Source organism: Solea senegalensis, linkage group LG14 (genome assembly GCF_019176455.1).
Source record: "Solea senegalensis isolate Sse05_10M linkage group LG14, IFAPA_SoseM_1, whole genome shotgun sequence".
NCBI classification, from domain to species: Eukaryota; Metazoa; Chordata; class Actinopteri; order Pleuronectiformes; family Soleidae; genus Solea; species Solea senegalensis.
Window position 1 is genome coordinate 2,876,380 of NC_058034.1, and position 27,050 is coordinate 2,903,429.

Consider the following 27,050-nt stretch of genomic DNA (forward strand, 5'->3'; position numbering starts at 1 on the left):
CAGCAACAGGGAGGTCACACACTACATCATCTTCCACCAGGAGCTCCACACAGAATGTCTGAATGTCATGTTTGTGTTATTTCTTTAGGTCAACTGCATGTGTCTGTGATCTCTGTCACACCTTTAGATGTTGTATTTCTCTTTTTTTCCCTCGGTTGAACCGCGGTCATATTCCTATTTGGGTTTCAGCCATCGTCACCTTGTCCTGCTCTCTGGCAAGTTAGAGTTATCACAGACCCTAATCTCATTTCCAGCAAACTTGAAATTTTTATTGCAGCCTGGTTGGCATTCTCCACATATTGAGTCTGGAGTATTTCACTCTGCGACTACAGATCACGTTCCGATTAGGGGTATTTGCCGCAACCAGATTATTGGGCTCTCACAAACGCCAAGCCTGTAAACGGAGCCCAGAAGAGAAGCAGACGTCTAGTTCTCTTTTCAGATCGCATGATTTTCATTATGCTGAGAGGTTATTATGGGATTATTGGTCAATAACACCAAAAATATGCCGCCTACTCCATTTTAACTAGACTGAGGTAAAGCAACGCTTTGATTAATACTGTTTTCAACAGAGACTTGATCAAGTTGGCATTTGTTAAACCTTCTGGTGGTTTGTTGCAGCACACTGTGGTCGATTTCATAAGGGAGGACACAGTTTCAACAGCAATTACAAGAGTGAGTCACAGTCGGGGCTAATAAAAACATTAAAAGTGGTTTGATAGACTGCAATGTTTCTCTAAACATATCTGCCATTCTCACACATAATTGCTTATAAATAGAATTTGAGAATTTCCCACGCTGGAAGAAATGTCCCCACTGGTATCAACAAACATCACACGTCATATTCACGTAGGTCATTTTGACAGTAGTTACAGCGTTACGTTGGATGAAATGAATACCTGTTGGTATATGTATCGGTGCAGCACTGATGCCAAACCAAATCTGCTGCTACCGTCTCTCTTTGAATGTGTTCCTCCCTCAGGAAAACAAAGGAAATACGCCACACGGCTGGTCGTGTTTTTCTATTTCTATTTTTGAAGTTTGGGGTTTAGCAACAGAGATTAACAGAGACTCAAAAATAAATAAAAAATACACTTATCATAGTCTTAATACATCTCAGGAAATTCACCTTGAAACAGGTCAGAGGTCATTAAGACTTAGGTCAGATCCTAAATCGGGGTTCAAGTCATCATCAAGGAGACAATTTCTGTCATCATCTTCATCATCATCATCATCATCATCAACGTCTTCCAGATCAGATCCTGGACCAGCAAAGTCGCTCCGTCTGGACTGGACACTCAGACGTACACGTGGCTTCTGATGGAGAGCTGATGAAGAGCAGAGGAGCAGCAGTTCACTGTGTGTGTGTGTGTGTGCGTGCACAAGCATGAGCCTGTGTATTCTTTATTTAGGGCAGAGATCATAATCTCTTCCGGGAAAGCCAACCTTCTCCCGGGGTCTCAGGGGTGAACAAGCCCACGCAACGCAAAACACAACACATGCATGCTCACAAATGAGATTATGCCGCTAAAACATCGTTTGTACTGACTTCCAGTCATTTGGATAGCGTAAACAAAGTGTAAACAAAGCGTAAACAAAGAATAACCTAAACCACAATTCAAATCTTAGTCCTAAACTTAACCAGTTCCTCAGAGTTGAGGTCATGCTTCATTAGGACCATGATTTGGTCTCCATGAGAACTTCTAGTCCTGACAAGGTCAGTGTTTTGTTTATTCCAGACAAATAAAAGCACGCACATACACACACGTTGAATTTTTTTTAGTTAGAAACAGCTGGATTTGCGATGAGATATGAAGAGGAAATGTTGGAAATGGGAATGGTGCTTTATCTGCAGAGGAACATGCTAGAACTACAAATGTGTTTTACAGTTTAGATTATCACCAAGATCCACAGGTTATGCTATAAGAAGGGAAATGAAGGAATAGCTTCAAACACTGTGCATTCATTCGCTTTCTTGCTGAGATTTAGGTGAGCAGGTCATCGTGTATGTCTGCAAGGCAAATATAAATCTACATTAACAAGCAGACGCATCTGTTGAAGAGTAACAAAGCCCGCCTTCCTGAAGCTTTAAAGCTTAAAATTTGACACTCCAGTTTTTTTATCTGTAAAGTAAAAGGGCATTAGATTGTTTGATGAGTGACCTACATAGTTTACACAACAGACATTAATATTTATCATGAAAATGCCCAATGGTTTTTCCTTTAATTAACTCTATGCTGAAACAGTGACACTCTCTCCACTGTGAGTTAAAGCTACGTGGATGAGTCAGAGCAAAGGTTGAGCCAGATGTGTGGGGGAGGGAAAGTACAGAGGAAAGTACACGTCCCATCTTGCATCAGTGTTTCATGGTGCCCATGTCTGTTGAGTGTGATCCTATTGTAGGAACACGTTTATGTTTTTTTGTGCATGTAGGTGGAAAAAAAAAAATGTTACCTGAGTCTTTGTCATCCAGCCACGACAGATCATCTGAGCTGATCTCAGCCAGACTCGGTGTCGGGCTGAAGTCCTCCGAGTCAGAGTCTGGAGCTTCAACTCTGACTCCCTGACGGCCATGGGGGAGTGGAAAAGGTGACGTCCCTACAAATCAATAGGGGGAAAAACTATTTCACAAATGTGTCATGTGCACGTATGAGAGAAGGAGAGAGGGAGAGAGTGAGAGAGTGACTTGCCTGATACGTGTCCAGACAGTAAAGGTGTTGGTTCACGTTCTCGAAGAATAAGACTCTTGACCTCGTCTGTCAGTTCTGATACAGCTGTTCTGTTGACAGAGATCAAACACATGAGAACTTACTTTTGTACTGTTTTCATGCCTTTATTTATTTATTTTTTCAATGAATATTATGTTTAAAATTCATATTTTTTGCTATAGTTTTACCTCTCATTTGCTATTTTGGGTATGTAAAGGTCCAGAGTGTGAGAATTAGTGACATCTAATCTTCAGTCTTCAACTGTGGTTTACTAATTTTAAATTAGCTCTCACATCTAAATCGCATGTTTTATACTTGATACTTTTTTTTAGTTGTAATCCAGGCTTCAATGTATTTCTATTGAAATCTACACATTTTCTCATATTGATAATTAACCAATCATCTTTGAAGCACGTTACACAACACAAACCTGTGGAAAAGGTGCTATAAACAATAATATTTGATTGATTAATACATCATTTAAAGAAAGATTAGATAAAAACCCCAGGAACACACATTTACCTGATCTGGCGGACCTCTTGCTGCGTGTGTGAATACTGAGACACGGTCTTTGACAGATCAGCGCTGTGACTTCTGTAGCTTTCTGTTAGCTCCTCCATTGTCTGAACATGGCACACAAAGGAAAGGTTAAAGATCTGAAAGACAACAAACCACAAAAGCAAACACGGCCTACATGAAACGGTGTGTGTGCACCTTGCAGCTGCGTTCATACTGTCTCCTCGTGTCTCTGACCTCTGTCTGCTGGAGGAACACGTCCTCCTCTTGCCGTCCTGGCAAAGATGAAAAGAAAGAGCCGACATTGTGACAAGACTCTACTTTCCTTTTCCTTGACAAGCCAGAAATTGGGCTTAGGACATATGGTTGTTTGCACGTATGTGACTCACTTAACCGTGTTTTCAGTTGGTCCACCTCTCTTCGCAAGTGTTCCAGCTCCTCTCTGCGAAGCTTAGAGCTGAGACTGGAGGAGGAAATGAAACAAAAGGTGATCCATGCGCTCTCTTTCATACATACTTTTTCCAAAAATGAGAAAATCACATAGAACCATCCATATTAGTCATAGTAACATGAAGTGTTGAGTTATGCCACACAGGCCTAACCCGTACTGCACCTGTCCTCTACGTTGACTATCGATGTGGCTCTGGAGATGTGTCCCCGCAGACTGCTCAGCTCCCGTTCGACCTCTCTCCTCCACTGCTCCATCCGTCTCTCTGCTGCTGGACTTTGTGCCCTCCTTGATTCACCCCTGTCTCTTTCACTCTCCCTCAGCGACTCACGCAGCCTGTGAACCTCCTCTGTAGAAGAAGACAGTTTTCACAGATTTGTCCCTCCTTTTGCAGCCTTGTGGACAACTCCTTATAATTTATTAAAATCTTTCATTATAAATGAACCCCCTGTGCTCCCTACTGTATTTTGATTTTTCACACAGGAGAGGACAGTTTTGGGTAATGAGAAGAAAAGACACAAGAGAATTAATCTTAGAACTTGAGACAGTGGTGAGACAACCATTTCCACACATACATTTATAATTATCCATTAACAGACATTTAATCATATTACCATAACATAGAAGTTGGACTGGCTGTTAAAAGAAACATATTTCCGTGCAATTTCAGCAGTGAGAATTACAATTAGATGGAGGGATTAATGCACATTAGAAATGCAGGGATTTCTCCTTTAGTTTCCCAGAGTTTCTAACCAAAACTCAAGCTTTTTGTTTACTGTGATCAAACTAATAAATTCCATTCATTTGTACAAACTGTAAAGCTTAGAGCTCAGCAAAAGCCAATAATGATGCTTTTCCACACAAGGCCCCACCACGCCTCGCCTTGGCTCGACTCTACACAGTTTAGTTTGGTATGGTTTTTCATGGGCGGAGTCATCATAGCAAGGCTGCATGAAACTGCCGTGACTTTGTTTTACACGCGACAAACTAGTGATGTTACTTTCGATGTACTGAATCATTAGAATCAGTTAATTAAAAATATTTGTTCAGTGGCAGGGGTTGTGATGTGGCTTGTTACTGTGCTGTCGCTAAATATTGACACTTTAGACATTTATGTACTAAATGTTGGAGATTAACGCATGTTTTCAGGAGTTTTAAGTCTTTTTATTTGATCTACAGTTGATTCTTGTGTCTCATGCCTCTTCCAGTGACTGCACTCTGATCAATCAATGGACGGCAGTGTGACGACGTCCCGCATAGTATCACCTCATCTCGCTTGGTACCTCACCAGAGCAGGTACTACAAAAAGTACCAGGTACCAGGATGTATCGCTAATGGAAAAGCAAAATAACCGTGCCGTGCCGAGTCGGGTCTACATGGTCCCAGCTTGAAGTGTTGGGACCATGTAGACTCCATAAGTAAAAGTGTGAAGAGATAACAGGGCAAAAAGAGGAACAGCCTTTTCTATCTGTTGTAAAGCCAGTAATGAAACTGTTAAACAGTTTTTTTTTGCAGAAGAAAGAAGATCCACCAGTTAAATATTAAGTTAATAAATAACATGATGACATGACTTCAGACTGTAAATGCTTCTGTATTACGTGAAACTGGATTTAACAAGAAACATTTAACTGTTTATCAGAGTTAAAACCTGCATAAACATTTTTACAAACATGCATTTCCATCGTCATCTAGTTATGCTTAATGTATTCATAATTCATGCAGCAGGAGGTTTAACATCTTAACAGGCTCTGTTTAGTTTTCATACACAACCTGTCGACTTAGACTGGGTGTGACCAGATTAAACAGCGTGTGAAAGGAACACCTTTATTCTAGCAGACAATAACAGGGGTCAGGTGTTTTTCTGTGTTTGTGTGAGGAGAACTTGACCCAGTACGATCACTCAAAGTGAAAGAGTTACCTTGTAGTGTCTGGATGTGACACTGTTGTGACTGCCTCTCTCGCTCCATGTCGTGAAGTTTCTGGTTGAGGGACTCAATCGCCTTTGCAGAGACATTACAAAGAGACAAGTGGATTTATGTCAAGCCTAACAACACTGCAGTATACTACAAAGACACGGCAACTACATGATCTTGATCACACTAATTCCAGCACACTTGTTTGACGGAACAAAGACAAAAATAAATCACACACTTGGCTCTGCATCTGGAGCTGTGACTGGAGAGAAGCTAGGTCTGTCCACTGAACACCAGGACTCAGAGATGGGGAAGGATGTGTAGAAAGTGGAGCTCGAGGAGGAAGAGCAGGAGGATTCAAATCTGAAGCATGAATCCTCTCCCTCACTGGAAACACATCTGGAGAGGAAGAGGAATGTGTGGGAGGTTGTTAAGAAAAATCTAATTAAATGAGTCCAAACCAGTGTCTGCCAGTTATGATCTATAATAATGATAATGATAACAATGTGAAATAATCATTTGTGCTAGTGACTTCCTTCCTGGCTATGCTCAGCACTGTATGGCACCCTCACCTTTATGGTACACAATGTACAACCTTTGTGTGTCAGTCTTACTGTTCTATTCTATAAAAAATATCAAACAGAAAACAACATATTCTTGTTAAATAGAGAAACACATTATACATTTGAGGCAAGACATGTCATAGCAGTTATATATATTGTGTGTTTGCACAGTGCATAAGCATTATATCAACATATTACTTAACCTTTTTTATTGATATTGAAAGAAATACATCACTAACTATTATTTTAATTATTACTGAGCTCTAATGGTACATATTATATATGCATACTTTATTGTTTAGTTCTTATTCTTGTAATTATTATTAGATATTAGAAATAATGCTTTCAAATGATCACTTTTTTTTAAATGTATGCATTGAGATTTAAATTTTTATTTGGGATTTTCACTACAACCCAGTGAAGAGTACTTAATATTTTGATGATTATGATGTCATGTTGTTTTGTATTTATAACTTGGACAACATTGTACTGTAGCTTGACTTGTAATCACAGTATCTGTCAGAAAATTCACAATAAGGTATTATCCCCAAATCAATACACAGAAACTTATAATTTCCAACATTTCACTTACTTTCTCCTCCTTTGGAGAAATTCCGAGGTGAGGTCAGTCTCTCCTGTGGACAAAAAGCATTTATCAGAGTCTGGGTTTTCCCAAACTCTCAGTAACAGATGCACTGTTAAATATTCAGTGGAGCATTGCTGCCACCTATGGACAGTTGAAATTTCACAAGTGACCACAGTGTCTGATGACACAAATATGTATGTGTACAGTTGGAGAATAAACTCTTTAAATTGAATTTAATACAAAAAGAAGATGAAAGAAGGATATGTGCATGTACTCACTCTCATCTTTGCAACACTGCCATCTGCTACAGACAGGATAGAATTCAGCTGATTGTCCCAGTTCATGTCTGCGCTGAGCTAAAAGAGTAAAAGCATCAAATAAAGTTGTCAAAATCATCTTTCAGCATCATCATCAGCACGACTCTTGATTCATGGTGGCAGTGAAACTACAGTGTTGTGTGAGCAGTCAGTGATGTTACACCAAACACCAGTAACTTAAGACGTGTTTTGTTTTGAGGCTGGTTGGTGAGGTGACAGGCCAGTTGAGATGAGATCTCCAACACTTTCAGGGAGATTGACTTGCACAGGCCTGGGTGTTTCCCTGTTATCAGTAGGGCTACAATGATTAATCAATTCTTAAATCATCTACTTAATGAATCACCAAATGTTTTGATGATCAATTTAATTTGGTTTGAGTGCTTTTTTTTCATAATTATTAGTTTTTCTTTTTCTTTTTTCCTGGTATCTATGCTCCATACATTTTTTTTGTTTGAGAATGCTGTCATTTTAAGGATTAAGGTCATTTTAAATTTCTGACAACCAAACAAGTGATTGTAGTTAGTTTGAAAATACAATACATAATCAGAAGAAGTCACACAAAGTCATAATACAAGAAGGTATTGTGCCTGTTAATATTATGAATTACTGAATGGATCAAATGTTTTGATTATCTATAGGGTAATTACCACCCTGTGATGTGTGGTCCTGTTGCTGTCACCTATATAGTGTTGTTTGCTTGTGTTAAATTACATTTATTTTAAATAAAGTTAGTTGAAAGGTAAATTGATACCTTATGAGCCACGAGCTGCTGCTAGAGCTGTGAGCACTGATTAATAAAAGTCTCCAGTCCTGTGAAACATGTCAATACCGTGTTTTCAGGAGCAGATACAGAGTTAAACTAGTAGTTTATCAGGACAGGACCTCAATTTTAGCCCTCACATAAATACGAAGCAAAACGTACACAAGGTAACATCAAGGTAGCATGCAACAACGATAACGAAGCGCAGCAAACATTAGAAAGCCACTGTTCTGTAAACCGAAGCGTATTTTTGTTACGCTGAATAATATACACATTAAAAAAAATACATAAAACATGTAGCTGTAAATAAACTGATGTAGTTTAATCAAATGTCTAGATATTTGTGACAGTTAGCTAAACGGGCTACTCACACAAACCCCGAAGAGCTGTAACTCCCCTTTTTTAAATCCAGGAGCCTATAAGAGCGACGTGATTGCGTATGACGTAATTACAAAAGCATTCTGGGTATTGTAGTCGTCGATGACTCGACGCTGTGTTCTGCAGTCACACGTTTACAAAACTCACCTCTACTGCCGTACAATTTCAAAAAAACAACAAAGAAACACACATTGTTTACTTTTTTAATGGTTTTGTAAAAATATTCCGTGTCAAGCTTGAGATTCTAACACATGAGCCGCAGAAAAACTACATATCCCACAACACCACAGTTTGTGTTGACACGCAGTAATGGCAGCCACTACTCTGAACGTGGACAGTGTTATAGAACCTTTAGAGGACTCTTTATCAAAACTTGGATTAGAAGTTTACCCTCTCAAGGTACAGTGTTAAATTAACTTCTCTGTAATTTGTCTGTTGTGTTGCTTTGGGCAGGACGCGCTTAAGTTTTAGTCACACAAAAGGAAGCCATTCTAGCCAAAAGCTACACAATAGATAAATTAGGGGGTGTGATAAAATACTTTTTTAAAACACTCGTTCATTATTTAATACTAGTAATAGTGTGTGTGTTGTATGTTATAGTTAGACAGACTTATTATTACTGTTCAAGGACAATGAAATTGGGTGGCTGTTCTCCAATATTTAACATAATTATAATCAGGGCTACAACTAACAATTATTATTATAATTTAATCAAGTACTTGTTTGGTTCATGAAATTTCATATGACACAGCTGTCACTTTAAACAGAATTATGTCCACAGGTTGGTTGGTACAACTCGTTGCTGCCTGCTTCATTCCACCTGAGTTATCCAGATGACAGCCTGGCTGTGGTGGTGCTCAGCACTCCTGCTATGTTTGAACTGGCCTTCCTGCCATTCATCGAGGAGCAGCGCTTCCAGGGACTGAGGGACCCCATAGACCAGTGTGTCAAACACTGTGTCTCCGGTGCTGTCTCACAGGTGACAAGTCATTCCCTGACCCATCATTTTTACTGAAAGATCATATACAGATTAAAAAATATAATTTAAAAGTGTTAAATGTTATGGTAAACTCTCTATGGGATTGACAAAGTTATATTTCCTCTCCTGTCATATGTCAATGTTCAAACTTAGTTGGAGATAGGTTACCATTACTATTTTCATGATCTGGTGACACCTGAATATTTCCATGTCCTCTTCCTGCCCTGCAGTGTTTTCCTGGACAGAAGGTGGATGTGAGGTATGACTACGAGCTGCTGCCCAGCAGAAAGCCAAGATTCCTGGCACAGACTGCGGCTCATGTGTCTGGAGCAGCTTTCTACTATCAGCAGTCCGACGTCACCGATCAACCCTGGGCTGACAGAGTAATGCTTTTGATTTTGTGGGATCTCTTTATTTCATTGTTTGTTGTTGTTTTTGCTTTTACTATTAGAGGATATACCCCTTTAGATGCACCGTCATGTTCAAGTGTCCTCAAATACGAAATATAAAACATAATATGAAATATGTAGATTCTTTTCATAATCAATTAATCTTTTGGTTATTTTCTCGATTAATTTAAGTAATCGTTTTGTCCATAAAACTGCAGAAATTGTTGAAAAATGTTGATCAGAATTTGTCAAACCTGGAAATGATGATGAATGTCTTGTTTTTGTCCACAAGCTGAAACAATCAGAAATCTTGTTTTAATAATGAACAGAGCCTTAAACCGACAATTAATTTCGTGATTGATTAATAATCGAGTAATTGTTTCAGCTCTAGAAAGATGTGTTTCAGTATACTACAATCAGTGATGGAGAATGCTGAATAATTCATTTTCCTTTTTTTTTTGGGAGGGTGAAACAATTAATTGACTAAGACTCTTACTCATTTTGTGTGTCTCTTGGTGTTTGTACAGAAAATGTTTGGGGTTTGCGTGCATCCAAGGTTCGGGGGCTGGTTTGCCATCCGAGCTCTGCTGGTGTTTGAAGATGTGACACTGGGCCCAGAGACTGTGCAGCCGCTTCCTCCTGACTGTGTTCCGACCCGAGACGGCAGGATACAACTGCTGGAGGCTTTCAACTTTCGCTGGCAGGTACATCACCACCATCGGTTACACACACACACACACACACACACACCACTGTAAATAAACACCAGGGATATTAAAGTGTTTAATGTCAAAGAACACCAGACAGATGGCCTTTAGATAAAAGACCACCCATGTGTGGAGTTTTGGTGAACCTTGGGCCTCCCCTCTGAGAAGATTTCAGTTTTCTGTTCCCTCTGTTCTGTGCTGGAGGTGAGATAAGAGTAAAGACGGACATTTGTGGCATTAAACTTTCTCTTTTATAAATATGTTTGAACTAAAAGACAAGATATCAGTGGGAAATTGTTTGATTTGATACAGTGTATATGTATGTGTGTATGTACACATATATATATATATATATATATATATATATATATATATATATATATATATATATATATATATATATATATAAAGTATCATTTGTATTCAAACAGGTTCATCTGAGCCCTAAAATCTTGCTACAATTATGCTGTTTAGCCCTAATTTAATCTGGGTATAGGAAGTTAGAATAGGCATTTATGGGATTTGATACATTTTAATATTATTAAATTCAGCGCCATATTGGTGTTCATCACATTTATTTTCATATTGCGACTAATTTAACGCTCTTTGCTTCACGCTTCCCATCCAAGTGTATATGGAAAGATATGCTGACCATCAGGTAACATAAAAACAAGAGCCAATATTTGATTTGTCCATTCTGGGCTACTGTACAATCTTTGCAGTAAAACATGGCAAACGTGTATATTTTTAACTGACATTAATTAACTAAAAGAGTATTTTCAGTCCCTCCCACTACAGCAGAATTTTGCAAACCTGGTTGTATTTTGCTTTTTTGCCTTTACGGAGCTCCCCCTACAGTTTGGGAGTAAATATTTTTTTGACATCACCGTATATATTCATCCCTCCATTATCTGCGGCTTTATCCTCACCGCTGACGCTCCCCCCTCCCTTCCCCTCTCCTGGCCATGTGACTTTGTTTTCAACGGAGCCTTTAATGCAAATCAGTGTGTCATTGAAATGTTTTGTATTTCAGGACTGGGGTTACAGGGACGTCGTCTGTCCAGTGCAGACATACTCACAGAAACAGAGGGACTATTTCTCCACTCCTCCTGCTCAGCGCTTTGCTCTGCTCAGGACATGGGGTTTCCTGCCAAGGGAAGAACATCAGCCTGAAACCAACACAGATGCACAGAGTGAGGTGAGCGGACATGGCTAAGAGCGAGGAACAACTGCAGTGTGACACATTAAAGGCAAAAACCTGGAAATTGTGTGGAGAATACCAACATTCAAAAAGCATTGGGGGTAACTGGAGAGAGGGAGTTGGATGTTTTAGGCAGCGCGCCCTACCACCGACATCATCTTCCAGTACAATCCTGAGACTTGCAGCTTCGATGCCATGGGTCACTGAAGTTCTGGCATCACGTGACAGAGATTCTGTATGTTTTTCCTTTTATTTGCCTCCTGTATCATCTGTGTTATCCCTCCACTCTGAGCACAAACTCCTCTATGTCTCAGACTTTTATTTAAATTGTGATTTAACTGACAACCTTTTCCAGAATATGAGGGAAAGTTCACTGCTGTGTGGCTGTGACTACTTGCATTACTTTAAATACTACATTATATTTGCTCTTGTAAAAGCAAACTCCTTTTATTTTGTCATTTTACATGATAATGACTGTAGTCATACATATTATATGAAAGCACTGGTAAGGACTGTTTAAGGCCAATTAGCTGTCACCTGAAAAGACAGTTACATTTTACAGAGTGAAAAGATGTGTTGTGTAGTTTCAGAGCTACTGCAAATGTGGAACCAACATTTAAATGTACCAACGATCAGTCCTGCTCAACAAACCTGAAGAAACAACAATCAAAAGTAAAATATCTTTTCTCCACTTTGTTCATGACTTTTCCCTTAATTACACTTTTACTTCTATTTTATATTGCACTTTTCAAGCTTCAACAGGTACATAATAATAGAAAGTTATCCCGTGTATATACGCGTGACAAAAATGTAATGCAAACTTGAAAAGGAAACTTAAATTAAAATATAAATAAAATTTCTAAACTTAAAATGCCACAGTAACAGTGGCAACAACAAGCAAATGCTAAAATAAAGAGATATAAAGGACAATGTGCTGTAGATGATGCTTGTGTGTTTGTGTGTAGACACAAGTTCAAGCTAGAAATGATCACAGTTGCTCCAGGAAATATGTGATGAAAGTCATATCTTGGAGTGTCCTTATCTTTTACCTTATTTTCGTATGTTCTGCTTTTTTAGCAGTAGTAGTATTGGATGCAATTGATCTACAAGTTTTCCATGAATGAAAAGTATTCCTGGTTGTCTAATTTCTATATTTCTATTTTTATTTTTAATTTTTTTATTGATAATCTTTTTATCCATCTCCAGTATTTAAAGGTTTATCGGTTCAATAGTAACATCATTAAATGTACACAAACAGTGAGCGGTTAAAAGTTCTCCTTTTCAGTCTAAAGGTACAGTAACAAGAAGAAAGATGTTCATAACTCTCGCTGAGCAGTTCTGCAGTAGAAATTAATCGCAGTTCTATTGCTTGACCTGTAGGTGTCACTCTTGCTTTGATAATGCAGGCTGTGCTGCTGTCCACAGCATCTGCCTGCTCCCAGTTGTTGGTAAAGTTAAGTCCGGCCTCTGCAGATGAGCTGCACACATTATAAAAGTCCTGTCAACTATTATCTTACACGTCAACGTTATTTTCCATTTAAAAAGCGTTATGTTGACATTTGAAACACAACACTCTTTATACACAGAAATGTGAGAGCCCGTCCTGCTGTGCTGCCTTTGCTTCATTTCACATTTTCTGATCATTGCAACACTCCATCTCTCTCTCTCTCTCTCCCTCTCTCTCCTCACCCTCATCTACCCTCTGTCTATCTGTGTACTGAATCAGCATTTCAGAGCAGTATGCCGCAGGCCTGCAGAGAGGCAGACCACAGAGTTAATTATACTCCCACAGATACTCGATCTTTCCCTTTTCCCCCTGCGTTGCTCCATCCCACCTCTCTCTTTCCCACTTTTGCTCTTTTGATGCGCAGCTTATGTCTTGATATCTGCATTCTAGCGATTCGTCGCATCAAGAAAAGCTACACAGGATGTTTAAAGCTGCAGTGCGTAACTTTGGGGGATTTTTTATTTTTTTATATCCAAAAGACTTGCAGATTGGGATAATTGGACACACTAAATCGACCATAGGTGTGAATGTGAGCGTGAGTGTTTGTGCCATGGACTGTTGACCTGGACAAGTTTTAGCTGGGATAGAATCCAGCTCCCCTTACAACTCTCAAGAGGATAAAGTGGTTAAAATGAATGAATGAATGAGTTTATTTGCTCCGTTACTTATTCCGTCAAACTCCTGAACAATTGGGTGCAGTAGAATTCACTTCTGAAACTTGTCACTGGTTGTCACGAAATCCAAACGCCACTATACTGAGAAATACAGAGTCGTGTGGAGCTGATACAGCTAATAAACACAGTGTGAACTCATTCGACAATTGAATGTAACAGAGATGTGTTTATATTTAAAAGTTTGAAATATCCATAATCGCCTCCTAATGCCCACCATTTGCCATTTCCTTTTAGTGCACTTGTTTTTTAATTGGTTATGATTGTATTAGCAGAGAAGCAAAATTGTGATGACTATGTTGAACTGAGTCACACTTTTCAGGAGCCAATTACTCGAAAAAATGTTTTTGGCACAAACCTTCACAGCAAGATCCAAACAGAGCAGGCACCCAAAACTAACTTCAGATGAATGACTTCCGTCTGATCAATGTCATTTGTCTTCTTTTGTTGTTTTTCTTTGTGTCCTTTCCTCTCTCCTATGATTCTCTCCTGGTTGGTTTTAAAGCCAGATTTCTTGGGCGACTTCTTACAGAGTTAGAGAGTTGCACAATAATTCATCCCCATATACATTTAACAAATTTCTAGTTTATTCAGTATTCAATTAAGAGTGAAAATCAAGCCTTTAACTGTCTGTCATTTAAACATATGAACATTCATATGAACCTTTTCTCACTATAACGGTCCTATTCTCAGACACTGTACATCTCTAACTCCAGTGAGCAGTGAGACATGAAGAGAGTCAGATGAGGCTGAGACATTCCTCTGCTCTCTCTGTTCATTATCCTGCAGGAGACAGTTTTCTCCAGAGTGCAGATGGAGTTCTGGCAGACAGAGCTACTCTGACGAGCTCTCGTGGGTTCATGTGTTGTAGTGTTTTTTTTTTTCTTCTTTCAATCACTGCAGAGACAGTTTGGCTCGTTGGCTGTGGGTTACCAGCATTTAAACCACTACATCCTAAATATGACTCTCCACATGAACCATATGGATACACACCAAAGTATGTGAGGCAACATGCACAAAAGTAAATCCACAAAATCAATCATAATAACACTAAGATTGATCAAATCCAATAAAAACCAAATGGTCCAGAATTGGTTTGTTTGGAAGTAGTGTCTGAAGCTGAAAACTTCCAGTACTACATCTACTACTGCAACTACTATTAAACATACTACAACTTTTGCTACTGCTGCTACGACTTTTACTACTATGATTACTACTGCAACTACTATTATAACTATAACTATAACTATAACAATAGCCACTACTACTACTACTACTAGTACTGCTACTGCTAAGTTATATAAATGCTCAAACGGCATATTCTAATACCACTGCGACTACTACTGCTACTGCTGCTACAACTTCTACTACTATGATTACTACTGCAACTACTATTATAACTATAACTACTACTGCTGCTGCTACAACAGCCACTACTACTACTACTACTACTAGTACTGCTACTGCTGCTTTGAAAGTGATATAAAGGCTCAAACGGCATATTCTAACACCACTGCGACTACTGCTGCTACAACTTCTACTACTATGATTACTACTGCAACTACTATTATAAATATAACTATAACTACTACTGCTGCTGCTGCTACAACAACAGCCACTACTACTGCTAGTACTACTAGTACTGCTACTGCTGCTTTGAAAGTGATATAAATGCTCAAACAGCATATTCTAACACCACTGCGACTACTACTGCTACTGCTGCTACAACTTCTACTACAATGATTAGTACTGCTAGTATTACTACTAGTACTACTGTTGTGAAATGGTGTCGGATAAATGTGCAAATGGCTTTCCATATGCTACTACTACTACTACTACTACTATACTTTGGATATGACATGACGTGTTCTGTGCATGAAGAATAATCTGTTGTAGGAATCATTCATTTTAGTCAGCGGTGATGAGACAGAAGATAAAGAAACTGTGTGGAAAGATGAGCTGTGTTTCATGAGTTGAAGATCAGTGAAGCGGCGTTAGTTATCCGCCCACAGACATCAGTTAACAACGAGTGAGGGGAAAAGGCCAGCAGTGCACCAGCAACAGAGGAGGAACAGACCACTAACATCCACTGAAATGTTAGTGTTACTACAGCGTGTTTGGATGTGGAGGGGAAAACAATTACTTGGAATTCTGAGCTCTGAAGTCTCCTTTTTGGTGATTTATGTGAAGAGTCTAATTATAAACGTTTCCTGCTTACTCTGACTTTCTCCTCGAGGCCGTCTCTCTTTCTCTCTCTCTACACCAGGGATGTCAAACATGCGGCCCGGGGGCCAGATCCGGCCTGCCAGAGGGTCCAATCATGCCCACAGGATGAATTTGTTAAAATTTCACACTACGATTACAATCTAAACGTAATGTCAAATACAATATTTTTCTCTTCCAGATACCAGTGACTAAATGTTTGTGCCATTTTAGATCCAGTGTGATGTGTAAATAGTACATTTAGGTACGATATTGTTGAAATTGCACTTATATTTCTCAAGAAATGTCATGTTTTGTAAAAATATCCTTCATTAAATGTAAAACAAAGGAGAAAAAAAGCAAGGAGTTCTTGTTGTTCATAGGTTATTATGCTATTATTTTACTATTTTTACTGGTCCGGCCCACTTGAGATAAAATTGTGCTGTATGTGGCCCCTGAACAAAAATGAGTTTGACACCCCTGCTCTACACAAACTCAAATCTCATTGCGTGCATATGTTTCCAGTGGTGTTAAATCTTTAAAGGTGTCTCCTTATCGGTTTTCTTGGATTAGCATGATTAATTAGTCCTATGTCTCAGAATTCCTCTCGCAGCCAATCGTTGGTTTGGTCGCCGAGGCCAGTGGGCGGGGAAAAAGGAGTGGTCAGTGAAGGACAAAGGAGAGAGAGAGAGAGAGGGGGAGTTGTGGGTAACAAGAGAACTGACCAGACACTGTCCTGGTGTTCAGCAAGCAAGTTGTACTGCTGGAGATGAAGGAAACTTCCGAACATATCTCCAAGTACATGGAACTAGTCTGGATCTGTCAGCACACTGGATTGAGTGTGAGAGTTGGGAGCAGAGGATTTGCAGTCCACTCTCTGGCGAGAGCCTTCATCACTTTGAGTTTTGGAAGGGAGAGACATCTGCAGGACAATTGAAACGACATTGAGAGATGCAAGATGGCTCTTGAGTCACAGTGGCCAGCTAAGTGGACACAAGCCGGGGCTTGATCAGCCACGACTCTGTCGCCTTGGAGGAGAACATATGATGTTGAAACACCCAATGATCATCCCGCGTTACATCACTGACGATGTGTCAGATGAAACACAAGCAAGAAGGGCTCAACTGATCATTATATCAAACAAACACCGCACACATTTTGTTTGAAGTAACATTAACAGTAACTTCCTGTTAAATGGGAGTTTTTTCATTGTGTGAACTTCTTCCTTTCTTCCTTCTTTCCTTCCTTCCTTGGAAGGCAAGACACCTTGTAATGTTTGATTCGGTTTGGTTGGTCTGTTAAGCACTTTGTAACATTGTTAAGAAAAGTGCTATACAAATAATGTTTATTATTATTATTATTATTATTATTATTTATAGGAGGCAGCCCCCCCCACACACACATCTTTCAACAGCTGTGATTGGTCAAAGTCTCCCACGATTAACCAGATTCTGGAAACAGAAGTCTAGTAGTCTCTCAGGTCACTCAGGTTTTACACTTTATATTATGAATATTATTACGAAATAATTGAAAAAAATAAATAAATCTGGCCTGATTTACCTTTAACTCATTATTTTTATTACCTACTGGGTGATTAAACTAGAGCGTTCTCTTTACATTCCTAGAAACACTTACTACTGTACGTGTGTGTGTGTGTGTATATATATGTATATGTATATACATACATACATGTATATGTATATATACATATACATATACATATATACACACACATGTGTGTGTGTATATATACATATATATGTATGTATGTATGTATATACGTATATATATATATATACATATACATATATAGTTCAGCTGTAAAACATCAGTGTGGGTTCACATGCAAACAGAAGACTCTCATGTGTAGCAATAATGTGAAGCAGGGCAAATGATCATGATCATTCATGTGATGAGAGAAACGCTGCGAGCCGCCTTCCAGCTTCTGAGACGTCAACATGTGTGAAGATAATTGTACTCACTGGTAAACTTACTGGGGTTTGATTAGCCCAAACTCATGTCCTGTTTTACACAGTCCACTGTTTAAGTTCAGCTTCATTACCCCGAGAACGTGTGTCCCTTTGAAACAATCAAAGCCTTTGAGTGAATAGCAGGTGTGTTTGGGGCAATAAATCAGTCCGATTCCCATCTAAAGCCAGGAACGATTGTACTTTGACGGATTGCTGATGAAAAAGAAGGTTGAAACAGATTTGAACATGAACACTGTGCGCTGTTTTCTTCATAAGACATCTGAAACATAACAGTTTTAAAGCATTATGGCTTTTCACTAACTTCAAGATATTAAAGTGTCAAAATTCACCATTTCTTTTAAGACAAACATGCTCACAAACTCTAAGATGTTAACAACGTGGACACTTGAGTGGTAAATGAGAGGTAAACACTGTGTTGGAGACTATTTTCAACGTGATTTGCACTGCTTTATAGCTTAATCCCAAACATGCATATTCCTATAAAATGAATAGTAAAAACTGCAGGAAAATAACAGTGACAAGATGTGCTAGGAAAATCTGCACCAAATCCACACTATAGCTTAAAAAAAACTAGTGACATGCTAATAAATGAGTAAAGGTGTTGATTGATTTTTTATTTATATTTAGGAAATGGTACAAAGCACTTAACGTGACAACAAAGAAGGAAGCAGCCTTCTCGCTCTGATTAATTGCATTTAGCTCCAAGTCGCCGTCCTTTGCATGCGTGACATGCTGCTGTGAATCTGTCTCACACAGTGTAGCTCACATGAGCTAATTTATAGCCGTGCATTATAAGTATTACATCACAGCTGTCGATGATCCCTAAATACGAGATTAAGCCTTCGCTGCGGCTCTGCCGACGAGACACTACAGTGTTCAACACCCATTTGAGGAAATATCTCGAGGGGAAACAGCTGTGGACCATCACTGATGTTTTCTGATGCCTCGCCTCCTCCCATGTTGTTTGACTCCATCATTTTCACACATTTTCTTCACACGTCTCACCAGTCTCAACTTTTTCTGCATACTACTGGAAATGTTCATATCAGCATTAAAGTTAAAGGTTGAGGTTGTTAAATCCTCATGCTGAGTTGGCATCAATCAGTGAGTGAGAGGGAGTCGCTTGCCAAGCAGCGAATCGCAGTTACCAGGAAAAAAGGTTCCACTGAGATGAAGAAACTGGAAACAAGACAGGCACTAATAAACAACAAGTTGTGGACATAACAGAAAACAATAAATCAGCAGTTGAGAACAAACTCAACTGCAGTGTTTTTATAGATTCTGCAGTGTTAAGCACTGATGATTCTTTAGGTTAAAAACCACAATCTTTTTTTGAACACGATTTTTATGCCTAAAGCAAACAAGGAAGTGGTTATAATCACCCTCCTTTGCTCACTCCTGCCAAAAGCGCATCAAATCAATTCGTTTTTTCTTGTATTCAGTTGGCTTTACAGTTCTACACATGTTGCAACAGTTCTTTTTCATTTTTGCGATGTCCTCCACTGGACGAAACAAGCCCACACTCATTGTTATTATTTTAATAGTTCTTGTTTTTATTAATGTTGTGATATTGTAGCCGAAAGAACACATATTTCTTTATTTTATAATCATGCTTGCTTCATCACTGATGATGTTGTGTTTGTTTTTTGCTGCTGTAATGACATTTGACATCTGACACACACACACACACACACTGACCTGCCTTTTACTTGAACAACAACAAAAAAATGTTTGTCCATTTCTTTCGGCAATTGCAACAATCCACATCCTTTCTGTTTTGATGATGATGATGATGATGATGCAGCAACAGCAGGCAGGCCTTCAGTCTAGAGCTGAAACAATGATTATTAATCGGTTACTAAATTAACTAAAACTATTTTGATCATCGGTTCATCGCTTTAAAGCTTTTTTCATGTATAAAACAAATGTGAGTATGTTCTTGACAAGACTTTCATTTCCAGGTGTGACGAACACCGATCAACATTTTTTAAGGTTTTCTGATATTTTATGGACCAAACGATTAATCGAGAAAATAATCGACAGATGAATCGATTATTTTTGAACAAATCGAGACTCTTGATTAAACGATTAAAATGACTGCCAGCCTTTAAACATTATGTGATATTGTTTATGTGAGTGTGAGTGTGAGTGTGTTCATGTGCATGTACCACTCGCTAACACCATCGTGCTTCCTGTGCTTTTGTATCCTGACCATGCTGCAGGCATAGAAAATGGTGAATGCACTTCTAAAAGTAACCTACGTTGTGCTGTATACGTGTCCCTGCACATGTCGATGTATTTTTATGTAAATTGCCTCTACGTCATATGGCTGTTTTCCAGTTTCAGTGTTTCTTGCACTTGCAGAGTGAAAGAAAGTCAAGTATGCACTAAATCCCCTTAAAGTAAGTGCTGCTCCTGGTGAGCGTTTGACCAGAAATGGTGCTGGTGATTTAATCTGATTGGGAGTTTAGTGTCAGTGTAGCGTCACTAAGTAAAATATCCCTCCGAAGGTCAAAGCATCGTTCCCAGCCAAACACTAAAATATTCACAGGCCGATGTGGAATTTCATCTTAGAAAGTGAGAAGAGGCTCTGCTGTCAAAGCCTCGGTGCTCAGCACACCTGTCGGCCACTGCTCGACATTGATAAGTGTAATGGGAGAACGGCTGAATTCATTAGGCTCCAACTGACCTGCTGCTATGACGAGCAATTTTGTTTCAAACACAGTTAGGCACCTGCGGGAGAGAGGAAATTAGCATTTTAAATAGGGACAATTATAGGCCAGGCCAGTGTGAGTGTGTGTGTGTCTTCTTCTCACACACTTCCCTGTGCTTTACGTGATGTGAAATACAGTATTATCTTAACGTAATGCTTTTCCACCCACGCCACGATGCACTTTTTATAAATAGAGTGGCGGTGCCGAGCGCAGCTGGAGCTGCACTCCTGAGAGCACTCGAATCAACACAGCACAAAGAAAACCACTCTGCCCTACTCCTACATTTAGCTGGCAGGCCTCGCTAAAGAGTTAACAGTGTGAGCGCTTTAAGTACAGATGCCTTTGATATGGTCGCAGCAAATCTGCTTAATAAAAAGACACACTGTGCTCGTACAGTGCAAGTCAGTCAGTGTGCAATGAAAGACGGTATTACTGCCGGGTCATACGTGGCACCGCGGTTCTGTTCATTCGTAAACGAGGGTAAGCAATTTCTCACCAGGAAATTGCTGCTACTTAAATGCAATACCAGGAATAACCCTCAGCTGTGTTTCCGTGTATTCTTTGACTGCTGAGATGTACATACTGTATATCAGGGGTGTCAAACTCATTTTTGTTCCGGGGCCACATACAGCACAATTTGATCTCAAAGGGGCCGGACCAGTAAAAATAGCAAAATAATAGAATAATAACCTATGAACAACTCCTTTGTTTTACATTTAATGAAGGATAATTTTACAAAACATGAAATTTCTTGAGAAATATAAGTGCAATTTCAACAATATCATGCCAAAAAATACTATTTACACAGCACACTTAGCACACACACATTTAGTCACGAGTTTCGGAGCATTTGACATTACATTTACATTAGTGTGAAATTTTAACAAATTCATCCTGTGGCCCGGATTGGACCGTCTGGCGGGCCGGTTCTGGCCCCCGGGCCGTATGTTTGACACCCCTGCTGTATATGATAGCAGCGGAATGCCACTTATTGCATTGGAAACCATTGTGCAAACATGTGCAGTCGGCACACAGTGTCCACGTGGAATCAAACTGGAGCTGTGTGTGGATTTGGACACTTACGGTCAGTGCAGACCAACGGCATAAACAATATTATATATACAGTATGATCTGTACATATAGCACTTTTCTAGTCGTGTTCACTTGACAGTTTATGTCATTTATTTCTTTGTTTCCATGGTAATCTTCTGCTTCAAAGCATAAAACTCCCACTGTCTGGTTTGTCCATGTCAGGTTCAGCTGTAGAGACATGGCAGTGCACGATGGCGCCCACCTCCTCATCTACAGTGACATCTACTGATGAGACGGAGGACAAACAGAGGTCTCCATCCAAGCTCGTCACACCGGGGAACTTCAATGGCCTTCAAAAACCAGTAAGGATGTTGTTCATCTTTGTTTGCGTAGTAAGATACATTTAAAAATTCATCATTGACTTTGGTACAGACTGAAACATCAGTTGCCATGGTACAAATATCTGTTGTCCTCAGAAGATTTCAGACCTACACTGAGGTTCAGGCATGTTCTGAAGTAGTCCAGAGGAGGTGAATGTGCATAAAATAACTTTTTCTGCCTGTTACCTAGTCAGTTTGAACCCATGTGAGAACACAGGAAACACTTACAGTAACTTAGAGTAGCTTTACATCCTGCATGTCACTTTTTGGTCTCAAGATCACTTTTTGAAGGTCTCGGTCTCGTCTCGACTGGATTTTTACTCGGCCTTGTCTCGGTCTCGGACAAAGCAGACTCAGGATTTTATTTCAAGACCGGTCAAGACCACAACTGTGGGGATATTAATAAATTGCCTGTGCATTCTTGGATTAACTCATCAAATCATTACTGTGATTTTGCGTAAATCGTATAGCTTCGGGTACAACCAATAACTTGACTCATTTATCATTTGAAATCTTTGTCACCGTTGACGGCTGTCACCCCTCCCGCCCCCTTTCACACGCCCCCCCCCCACAAAAGTGCATGTGAGTGACAGGAGAAGAGGCCGTGAGAAGCCAACTCATCTATAATAAAATTTGGTGAAGACTTGTTGTGCATAAAATACCTCCAAAAGAAAACACAGCGCAACGTGTACATTCTACAAAGCGACGCTAACGGAGACGGCTGTGACCACGTCCAACTTTTACTGTCTCGGTCTTGGTCTTGTCTCGGTCTCGACCCCTCAAAGTCTTGGTCTCGGTTTAGGTGGTCTTGACTACAACACTAGTGTGTCCACCATCACTGATGGACAATGACATTGTTCACCTGTAGCAGTAATATCTTTGTAAAGCTGCTTTACACTACAGTTCTACATTCACATGCTGCCGGTAACAGGAGCAACGTGGGGTCAAGTGTCTTGCCCAAGGACACATCAGCATGTAGAGTCGCCGGGAATGGAACCCACACCCTTGCAGTTGAAGGACGACAAGCATATTTGTCTCCTTCCATGTTGATAAGGATAATAAAAACGTAAACGAACCGTGGAAAATCATGTAATTGATCAGAATTAAATGGTGTAATCGCACGGGATGATGTTCATTGATAATGTGATCTTATGATCAAATCTATTTGAGCATATAATCTGTTACCTAATCAGAGTCAGAAAGCATGAAGGAGTGCAGTGTGTGTGTGTGCTAAATCTGCTATCACATTAGCCTCCAGTCATCAATTATCTCTCTCTTATCATTTGGTATGAAATAAAAAAATAAACTCTAAAGTGACTTGTGCTTAAAATATCCTGCGTTGTGAAGAACCTCAGAGTGTTTCCTCTCTTTTAGGCGCTATTTATATGCACCAAGCAGTAGTGATTTGTGTTTGTGTCCTTTGCGAGCGCAGCGTACGTAGTTGTTCCATCATCAGCATAATCACAGGGAGGGGAATAAAAAAATCGTTTCTTGGAAAGAAATGAGAGCACGAGAAAACTCTTAAACTGTCAGAGTCTTAAAAGTTCAAGGATGAACAAGCACACACATACAGACACCCCCATAGACACACTTGTTTTGTCCGATCAATCACAAAACATCTGGATAGTGGAGAGTGAGGAGGCAAACACACAATTACATCTCTTCCCCCTTTCTCCCTTTCTCCTCATCCTTTATGCTGCTCTCTCGTGTATTGATCCAAAAATGGCCATTTTAGCTGCAGCCTCCCGCGTGATATCTGACCCGACCACAGCTTTATTGTTGCCTCTTTAGTTTGTCGCAACCTGCTTATGCTGCTGATGTATGTGTGTGCCATGTGTAGTCGCTGCTTTTGCTCATTCTGCCCCAGAACATTTTCAAATCCTGCTGAGGTGGCGCGGTGCGCATGCCTCTTCAGGGAGGTCGTTATAGCTGGGTAAGTCAAGAGCGAATTGCAGTGTGACAGCAGTAATCTGCGCTTTGTGATCGCGCGGGAAGCAATAAACATCACAGAACCCATCAGAATCACCACAGACGACGAGAGCAGGAGGGAAAACGAGGGTGAATCTGCAGTGTGCACTGGAAGTTTACGCTCATCAGGCTGAAATAGGACACTTTCATTCAGCTGTTCTATACAATATCCTGACTAAGATGATTGTATTCAGCACAGCATCTCATCAGTTATGAGCTGCCACACATGAGGAAGCCACCGACCGTCCTCTCTGACCCCAGCTTCAGCTTCTTCATACGACCTGATCAGGTTCACAAACTATAATACTAATATAATAATAAACTTTATATATGTATATATATATATATATATATATATATATATATATATATATATACATATATATATATATATATATATACATATATATATGTATATATATATATATATGGTTGCAAAAAGAACTCCATTTGAATGTAAGCCTATGGGAAAATGAGCTTTTATGCTTGATTTATAGCGTCAGTAAACATTTTCCTGAGGATATAAAGATTTCAATCACTAGTTTCTTCTTCCTTCTTCCGTCTGTCTGTACATTCATCTGCCACTTCATTAGGTACACTCGATCAACGTGATCGAGATGACCTGCTGAAGTTCAAACTGACCATCAGAATCAGGATGATTTATGTGTTTTCAGTAACTGCTGATCTGGCTTGCACATCACAACCAACCATCTCTAGAGTTTACAGAGAATGGTCAGAATAAAATGACAATATCAGGTGAGCTGCAGACTGGTTGAAAGTGATGTATAGTCAACATATAGCTCAAATAACCACTCGCTGCAGAAGACACCACCTCAGGCACAGATGCAGATGGGCTACAGCAGCAGGAGACCACAACTCCTGAACTCCCGACATTTTATTAGGTATCCTGTGTACTTGATAAAGTGTTGTCTGTTTAAAATAGTCTGCACTCGGTTAACTGTCTGCAGAGCATCTGTGGCTTTGTGTGTGTGTGTGTGTGTGTGTGTGTGTCATCTGAGTGTGTTTTCTACTCGGCTATATTCAGTGTCTCCTGAGAGGAGTCAGACTACAGGTCTACCTGGAACAGGATCAAGAGGCCATCCATCACACAAACACAGCTACTATAATCAGCCTCGCAAAGTGCTGAGGCAGCAGTTTCTCAGTAAAGGGAATGTGAGAATCTGTATTTTATTTGCCTTTTGAAAGAAAAAAGTGAGGTATCACTAAATGCTTTACATTTTGTCCTACATTTAAATGAACCCCTCTACTCAATAACCTAATTCCACATATATACCTGCTTTATTGTAGCCGATGACTGAGTGAGGTTTAGAGCATGAAAAAAGGCACATGAATGAAATCTCTGACTGATGTGTGACCATTGACTAAATACCTCCATTTTTTTAAATTTCATTTCATGGGAATTAAATGACATTTAATTCATTAGAATTTGAATTAATTCAATTTAATTAAATATTATACACTTAATTACACACTGAGTCTAGTGTGTAACAGATAGTGACTGCAGATTGTAGACTGTAACTATAGAACTCCTCTGCCATGTGACAATGCTCAATAACATTTTAAATCTATTACACAGTAAATTGAATATTAAATTTTATGCAGAAAAACAACAACATATTTCCCTTTTTCTCAGTGTTGTTCTCTTTGAAGCCAGAAAATAGTTTGTATGTTCTTAATCTAAATTCCAAAAGCAGTCCTATTACTTGTCTCAGCTAATGTTTTAATGTGACACCTCAGTAGAGCAGCAGCAGGACAATTAAGACACTTGACGAAGAGAAAAAAAAAGAGATCGCAGAGAGGAGGAGGAGTAGAGTTGGGGACGAGAGAGAATAAAAGACAGGATGAGACCTCATTAAGGCGACAGAGAAGCAAGTGTGTACATGTGCACGCTCATGTGCTGGTGTGTACAACACAGCGAGTAGGATCCTGTGTGTGTGTGTGTGTGTGTGTGAGTGAGTGTGTCAGTCAGAACAGATCGAACCCCAGGGAGGGTTAAGTAGGGAAACAGAAGAGATTGAGGTGGGAGATTCTCATCAAAAATGTCCAAATCAGGAAAGATGTCAGTAAGAGTCATCCTGTAGGGGGGACAGAGGGGAGTGAGGTACCAGCAGGGAACAGCCGTGACTCCTGTGTGTGTCTGTGTGTGTGCATGTGTGTGTGTGGTGAGAGCTCTTCTGGTAGAGAGAGAGAGAGACAGCTATGATGCTGGAGGAGATGTTAGTAGGTATCTAGAAGTTAGTTTAGCACTTTTAGCACAAGATGCAGTGAGATGTATTCTGCGTCCTTCATCTGCAAACAGGCTCTGTCAAGCAATACTATCACACCTGACTGAGGGACTGTTTGTGTGTAGGGAGGCAAGGAGAGGAAGCATCCATCCATCTTCTACCACTTGGGGTACACACTCACACCTACTCTCAATTTAGAGTGTCCAATTTGCCTAATCCCCATATTGCATGTTTTTGGACTGTGGGAGGAAACCGGAGAACCTGGAGAAAACCCCCCACACACACACACACACACACACGCACACATACACACACACATACACACACGGGGAGAACATGCAAACTCCATGCAGAAAGGCGAGAGGAAGCAAATACATCATTAAACTGCCTAATGATTGTGTTTTCTGAGAAGTAGAACCTTGTAGAACTGTTTGTGGATAGTGTTTTCAGTCGCATGGCAACCAGGGACGTGCGGTCATGTGTGTGCCATGTTTAGCTGTTGATCGGACATACAACTACAGTGAGAAGGCACAAAGTGAGGCAGACATTACCTTGCCACACTGAAGGGGGCGCATGTGAGCCAAAACTCTCTTGCCACTATAAATGTAATGTTCTTTATAACCAAATATGTACCTTACTTATATGTGTGTAAAGAATGTGGATGAGCTATGAAACAATCGTGAATCCATAAATCAAACTCTGAATGAGTCTCAGCCTCAGCAGCCATGAACCTCACTGCACGTCACTGATGACAACCTGTTTACAGCGACCTCCACACCGCCATACTGACAAACACAGCGTGAGTCGTGTGGCGCTGATACACTTCACCAGCACGGAATATAACGTCTACATTAAAGAGTTACACGCTGTCGTT

The 27,050-nt window shown here is 39.8% G+C and overlaps 2 protein-coding genes across 4 annotated transcripts; one reads left to right on the forward strand and one right to left on the reverse strand.

Moving 5' to 3' along the window:
* Positions 1-1,012: 1,012 nt before the first annotated feature.
* Positions 1,013-8,234, reverse strand: LOC122781244 (actin cytoskeleton-regulatory complex protein pan1). 2 transcript variants are annotated; one of them, XM_044044843.1, is made up of 12 exons: positions 8,183-8,234; positions 7,013-7,090; positions 6,741-6,783; positions 5,824-5,984; positions 5,591-5,672; positions 3,838-4,021; positions 3,614-3,687; positions 3,423-3,499; positions 3,231-3,331; positions 2,691-2,779; positions 2,455-2,598; positions 1,013-1,328 (listed from the first exon to the last, which is right to left on the reverse strand). In XM_044044843.1, the coding sequence occupies exons 2-12, from the start codon at positions 7,076-7,078 to the stop codon at positions 1,141-1,143; spliced, it is 1,209 nt and encodes a 402-aa protein (XP_043900778.1). In that variant the 5' UTR covers positions 7,079-7,090; positions 8,183-8,234; the 3' UTR covers positions 1,013-1,140. The 2 variants fall into 2 exon arrangements, with proteins under 2 accessions (XP_043900778.1, XP_043900779.1); XM_044044844.1 differs by lacking the exon at positions 8,183-8,234 and adding an exon at positions 7,803-8,147.
* A 254-nt stretch (positions 8,235-8,488) lies between these two features.
* On the forward strand, positions 8,489-22,450 carry mmachc (metabolism of cobalamin associated C). Of its 2 annotated transcripts, XM_044043150.1 has the most exons (6): positions 8,489-8,588; positions 8,971-9,168; positions 9,399-9,551; positions 10,085-10,261; positions 11,298-11,462; positions 21,805-22,450. In XM_044043150.1, exons 1-6 carry the CDS (start codon positions 8,499-8,501, stop codon positions 21,814-21,816), a joined length of 795 nt encoding a protein of 264 aa, XP_043899085.1. In that variant the 5' UTR covers positions 8,489-8,498; the 3' UTR covers positions 21,817-22,450. The 2 variants fall into 2 exon arrangements, with proteins under 2 accessions (XP_043899085.1, XP_043899084.1); XM_044043149.1 differs by lacking the exon at positions 21,805-22,450 and having other exon boundaries at positions 11,298-12,156.
* The last annotated feature ends 4,600 nt before the right edge of the window (positions 22,451-27,050 follow it).